General features: G+C 46.3%; 1 protein-coding gene across 12 annotated transcripts in view; it reads left to right on the top strand.

Moving 5' to 3' along the window:
- Nucleotides 1–6328, top strand: part of Garnl3 (GTPase activating Rap/RanGAP domain like 3) — a 132268-nt gene that overhangs the window by 91597 nt on the left and 34343 nt on the right. For all 12 annotated transcript variants that reach the window (XM_015497566.2, XM_048813003.1, XM_048813005.1 and 9 more), the window contains 3 exons: nt 848–963; nt 2701–2805; nt 4115–4189. In XM_015497566.2, coding sequence (XP_015353052.1) covers nt 848–963; nt 2701–2805; nt 4115–4189 — 296 coding nt within the window. The remainder of the gene's footprint in view (nt 1–847; nt 964–2700; nt 2806–4114; nt 4190–6328) is intronic.

Here is a 6328-nt window from a genome sequence, read left to right as displayed (position 1 = left end):
TATATATATATATATATATATATATATATAAAACTGAAGCCCCAAGAAGCTCAAAATTTTGCTTAAGAATATACAGCCAGGCTGGGTGTGGTGGTGCACACCTGTGATCCCAGCTATTTGGGAAGCTGAGGCAGGAGGATAGTAAATTCAAAGCCAGCCTGGAAAATTTAGCAAGACCCTGTCTTAAAATAAAATTTTAAAGAGGGCTGGGAATGCAACTAAATGATAAAGTGATTTCCTAGCATGCACAGGGCTGTGGGTTTAGTCCCCAGTACTAGAAAAGAGAGAGAGAATGCACAGCTAGTAGCAGAGCCAGGACCCATACCCAAAACTGCCTTGACTTCAGACTCCTGAGCTCATACTTCCTGTTCTGTGCTCTAATACATGACTGCGCTTTCTACTTTATTGGCTTTTAGTGTCTGTAATTCACTAAAACCCTACTTCTTTCCAGAAGAAACTTCCATTAGGCTAAGAATCCCAGTATTCTGTTGAGACAATTGTTATATATTTGCTGCATTTTGTTGGAATGACATCTGGTGGTTTGGCCCCTTGTGTTGGATGGGTGGGTAGATGCATGGTGGATTGATGGGTATTTGGTTAAAGAGGTATTTCGGTAAAAGCTTGAAGTCCTACAAGAAAGCCAAGCTTGACATGCCTATGGACTCTGCATGTCTTGGCACAGAGACATTTAGAGGGTTTTTAGTATTCTTCCATGAAGGGACAGTCACATTGATGGTAATACCAGTACTGGGAAGGTAGGTGGTATTCACTGTGAAGGGTCTTCTTGAGAATAACGTTCTTCAGTAGCTACTGATGTTTGCAATCCCCTTTTTACTCTTTGTCATAGTAATTAACGGCGAAAAAGCCACCTTGGAAACCCCAACCTTTGCCCAGAAACGTCGGCGCACTCTGGACATGTTGATTCGATCTTTACACCAGGACCTGATGCCAGATTTGCATAAGGTACTTGGCCCGCGGTCTTCCTTCCCTCCTGTGGGGTGTGAGCTGAGATCATAGTCCTAGCAATGTGGCCCTAGTTAAAGCACAGGTGTCGCCTTGATCCTGTCCGCAGCCACTGCAGCTGACACAACAAGTGGGGTGTCGAGTGCCAACATGAGAAGGCATTTTCACAAAGCTGAGGCCTGTGGAAATCAGGGTGCAAGCAGGGGTGGTTGTAAATGTCAGTCAGCAACATCTGGGCACTGGAGAGTGCTTTTTGGGGTGTTGTCCTTGGTAAACTGCTCAGTGTTTTCTATGCCATGCAGCCAACAATTGGGCAAAAATGGGGATGGAAGGGAGAAATGGAGTACTTTTCTAAGATTTCTTGGCTTGCTTCATAATCAGCACTGAAACTAGCATTTTCATTTCCTGAAAAACCCCCTTAGTGCCAGATATTTCCTAGTCCATGGTATGTCCACACTGATGAGATCTAGCCCTTCCTCAGGGGCACGTGTGAGCTCACCAGGGTCAGAGACTCATTAGTGCAGAATAACATCATCACTGTTTAAAACATTTCCCTATTTAATAAGAAAACACAGGACAAGTAGGGGAATTCCCTTAGAATCTGTGTATTCATTCATGAACTCCTATAGAAATAATTATTCCTGATAATGTAGGTAAAATAAAGGTGTCTGGCTCTCACCCAGTTGAAGTGTAGGATATCAGAAGGAACTGATGTGACCACTGTCCTTTTACAGTACCCTTGCCATCTTCTTGGCTGGTGCTCTGTAACAGTTCTCAGGGAGTCGGCCTGGCTGAAACCAGGACCCTGAAGGGCTGACTTGATAATCTATCAATTCCTTTTCCCCCTAAGGACAAGGAAGGTACCAATGAGTAATGATGCCCCTCAGGTCTCAGCTGAGGTATTGCCACCTTGGCAGGCATCCCCAACCCTCCAGTAGAAGCCAGTCCCCTTAGCCAGTCCTATAAAATGCTCTGCTGTGTCCCAGAGATTTGCCTTGCATAGCAGTGGTCACCTGTGCTAACCATGTCATTAGCTACTAGCTTTCACCCCCACTCGCCTCTGTGCTCCACAAGGACAGAGACAGTGTCTGCCACATCCTTCAAGTCTGGCAGAGGTGTAGGCATTCAGTCAGTGCTTGCTGAGTGGGTGAGGGTACCCGGTTCTCTCACCATGGTCTAGAGGGGACTGTAGCATTGGCCTAGTATGCACCAAGAGTTGTGCTAAGCACCTTACATGTGCCATCTCATTTAATCCTCATAACACACCTGGGAGACAGGTGTCAACTACACAGACTCAAGACTGACCACTTACCCTACATGCCCATGGGGCCTCGGAGGTGTAGTTCCGGGGTAGTGTCCTGTAGAATTCAGTGTTGTGTTCCTGAGGCACCACTCTATGGAACAGCATCCTGGAGCTGTGCAGCGTATGGCCCAAGTCACACTGTTAATAAGTCATTGAGCAAGGGGCCTCTGGTTTGCCTGGTCTCAAAGGCCACATCCTCAGCCATTATGCAGTGGGGGGCTCCTACCTGTGGACACTTCATCCCCAAGTCTGACACAGACCTGGCACACAGGTGCTCCATAATTGCTTATTGAATGAATACATAAATACAGAGGGTAGAAATAGAACCATCTGGGCAACAGGTCTGTGCATTAAGAGAAGCCAGAGGGTGGGACTTGACCACTGCTTGTGGAATTCACAGCTTATTTTGTTTGTTTGTTTGTTTGTTTTTCCAGAACATGCTTAATAGACGGTCTTTCAGTGATGTCTTACCCGAATCGCCCAAGTCAGCCCGGAAGAAAGAGGAGGCCCGCCAGGCAGAGTTTGTCAGAATAGGGCAGGTGGGTTTTACTCTGAGACCTCTTCTGCAAGACATCCAAAGCAGACACCCACATGCAGAAGCATTTATGTTGCCTGCCGTCGCCACAGCTCCGTGATCTCTCTTAGGATTGCCATGGGAGCCATGAGTGAGATTTTTGAGTGTACAGCTATAGTTCCCTGTAGGTATCGGTGAGAGGACAGCACTCCTTTCAAGGGAGCAGGGACCACTTGCCTGCCTCCTAGGAATTTTCTGAAGAGTAGGGAACCAATTTGGGAAAAGTACCTTGACCCACCCATGGCAAGAGGAAGCACAGAGTGGCAGTTCTGCTCACAGGAAGCCTGAATGTCCACTCTGTTTCCATGAAGCCACTGTCATGCTGTCCCGTGTCCCAGGCCTTGGAGGAACTCATGCTGCCTCTGCCTCAGTCCCATGTGATACTAGCGCTCTTCAGCTCCAAGCTTCCTCCCAGATCCCCCATCCCAGCAGGGAAACAGGGGCAGGGGGACTGCCAGCTAAGATAAGGTTTGACAGGCAGTAGGGCACAAGCCGAGGGGGTGGGGGTGGGTGAAGGAGACCCACAGTCAAGGATCTTGGAGGAGAGATCACTTTTTCCAAGACAGGTGCATCGGTCCTTGTTTAAAGATGCCTGGCCTCTCCTTTCAGGGATTCTGAGCCATCAGGTTTGAAAAGGGACCTGGGAATCTGAATTTTCAATGCTCACAGTTAAGAAAGCACAGGGGGTTTTGGGGGGGGGGGGGTTGTGTATGTTGTATCCTGGGGATTGAACCCAAGAGCACTTAACCACTGAGCCACATCCCCTGCCCTTTTTTATTTTGAGACAGGACCTTACTAAGTTGCTGAGGCTGGCTTTGAACTTGCAGTCCTCCTGCCTCAACCTCCAGAGCTGCTGGGATTACAGGCATGTGCCATCATGCCTGGCTTAGAAATCACAGTTCTTAGAGATGAACAAACTGAAATGATCTGGGCCAGGTCATTGTGACCGGGGCTTCACCCTGTCCCACTAGCTTCATTCTTTTTTTTTTTTTTTTTAATATTTATTTATTTAGTTTTCGGCAGACACAACATCTTTGTTTGTATGTGGTGCTGAGGATCGAACCCGGGCCGCACACATGCCAGGCGAGCTTGCTACCGCTTGAGCCACATCCCCAGCCCGAGCTTCATTCTTTATCATTAGGGATGAGTCAGTAGATGAACCTGTAGTCACTCCCACTTATTAAAATATCACATTATTTTCAAATCTCAATTATTTATCCTGCTTTTCTTTTGCTGCCTGATAACAAACTTAAAAGAGATCTCTGTCCCATAAGGCTCTAAAACTGAAGTCCATTGTGAGAGGGGATGCCCCATCAAGCTTGGCCACTTCAGGGATCTGTAAAAAAGAGGTGAGTTGCTGATACTTTCAACTTAAACTGTGAATTTCTTTGTCCTCAGTAAAGTTATTGAGACTCTTTGGAAAAGGCCTTGGGGTGGAAGAAAGAAGAGCTCTGCTCCTACCCAGTCCCAGGGAAAGCCCAGATCATTCAGGCAGCACCTCTGGGTTTCCACTGTGGACTCTTGCAGTCAGCCAGGCCAGTCCTGCGGTGCTCCTCCAACTTGTTGTGCATGTGTGACACCTGGCCATCCTAACCAACTGCAGGTCCTGATGCAGTAGGCCTGGACTGGGCCAAGAGTGGACATCTCTTATGAGCACAGCGCCCTCTAAACAGAGAGGCCCTGGAGTAGGGTTTCCCCAGCGCTGGTGTGTGTGTATGAATCACCCCCAGTTCCTGACCCATTAGGTCTGGGAGAGGCCAAAGGGTTACATTTCTAACTAGTTCCCAGGGTATGGTGAGGCTGCTACGCAGAGGAGACAGGTGGAAACCCCTGTTTAATCTATGGTTCACCAGCCAGAAACCCCTGTGGTCTATGGACTTTCTATTTTCACTTTCCCTGGGGAAAAACTAAGTGATAAAAATAGAACAGGAAAAAAGAAAAACAAATTGCAGTGTGCGCTTACCATATCCATGCTTTTGTACTGTAAAACAATACGCTAAGTTCTTAATTACACTCTGAATAAGTAAGTTAGTTAAATGGAACAGTGTCACATGGTACATCACTAGAGAAGCATTCGTTATAAAAGCAAAAGAATTAAGGAGATATTTATGTAGGTGATAAAGACACAGATGATCTGAGCCTGTATACTTTAAAGTTTGCTTTAGAAAAATGATGAGCTCAAATGCAGTGGATGCCCAAAAACCACCAACAACTTCAGACAATGTACATGGCAAAGCATTCTTTCCCAAGGAGCAGAAATTTCCACTGTCTCTTTCTGTATAGAATAGAACAGTGTTTTCAAGCACTTTGTAAATACCAAATTACAGGAAAATTCAATAACATACTTAAGGAGTTCTTAGATATAGGACTGGGATTGTGGCTCAGTGGTAGAGTGCTTACCTTGCATGTGTGAGGCACTGGGTTCAATTCTCAGCATCACATATAAATAAATGAATAAAATAAAGGTTCATCAACAACTAAAATATTTTTTTTAAAAAAGGTCTGTTGTCCCATAACTTGTTCACTAGTGAACAACAAAGAGCAACCTCCTTGTTGCGGTTGGCTTATAACCTGCCACGGGCCATCTTGGAGAAGCACTGCTCCAGAGGACCCCACTAACTTTGTCACTTGGCACTGCAGAAGCCACAGTCCCTCGTGCTATTCCATAGAGCCATCTGTTTCCAAATAACTGGGCTTTGTCAATGTCCTGGGCATCCACTGTTTCATGATCTGTGTTGGTATTCTCAGAGGAGCCCCCCAGAAGTCCTGCACTTGGGCCACATTCCCACTCCACAAAATCTGCACAAGCCTCTCGCCTGGGAGAAGGGGTCTGGGGCATGGGCAAACATTGCCCGTACTCAGATCAGAGCCTCTGTGTGGCTGAATCTGAGTCAATCACTGACACTCCATGCCTTGAGAGTGATTCCTGAGATCTCCTGGTCACTGGCACTCTGAGAACACAGACTCACCATGGACACCCACATACACTGAAATGTCAGTGGCACATTCAGAACATTTTAGATGTAAGTTCTGGGGTTTTACAGATCTCCTTCAGTCCCCATGGATCCTCTAGGGCCCCCAGATCCTAGGGTGAAAACCCCTTTCTCCTTGAGTATCCCCAACTTGTGTCCTTTGGTCCGAAAACAAAGACTTGGTTGTTCTTTCTCAGTGTTATCTCATGCACTGGTTTCTGTGTCTGTCTCCTGGATGACATTTGTATTGGCTTTGCTTTTTCATGTCCTCTTGCTACAAGTGTCAAGCTCAGAATTGCCAGAACTCCTCTTGGGGAAATGCCACTTCAATTAGTGATATGCTCTTGTGTAGCCCTTCTTCAGGTTATAAAATGTTTTCACATTCTTTAGGCAATCTTTTTGGAACAGTGCAGGTCTATCTTAGCAGTTAGGATATTCTTTTTCAATGCTGTGGGTTTCCTAAAGGGGAAGCATGCTTTTCTCCTCTGAGCTAGAAATAAGATACAATGTCCACCC

Source organism: Marmota marmota, unplaced genomic scaffold (assembly GCF_001458135.2).
Source record: "Marmota marmota marmota unplaced genomic scaffold, marMar, whole genome shotgun sequence".
Classification (NCBI taxonomy): domain Eukaryota; kingdom Metazoa; phylum Chordata; class Mammalia; order Rodentia; family Sciuridae; genus Marmota; species Marmota marmota.
This window is presented reverse-complemented; position numbering and strand designations above follow the sequence as displayed.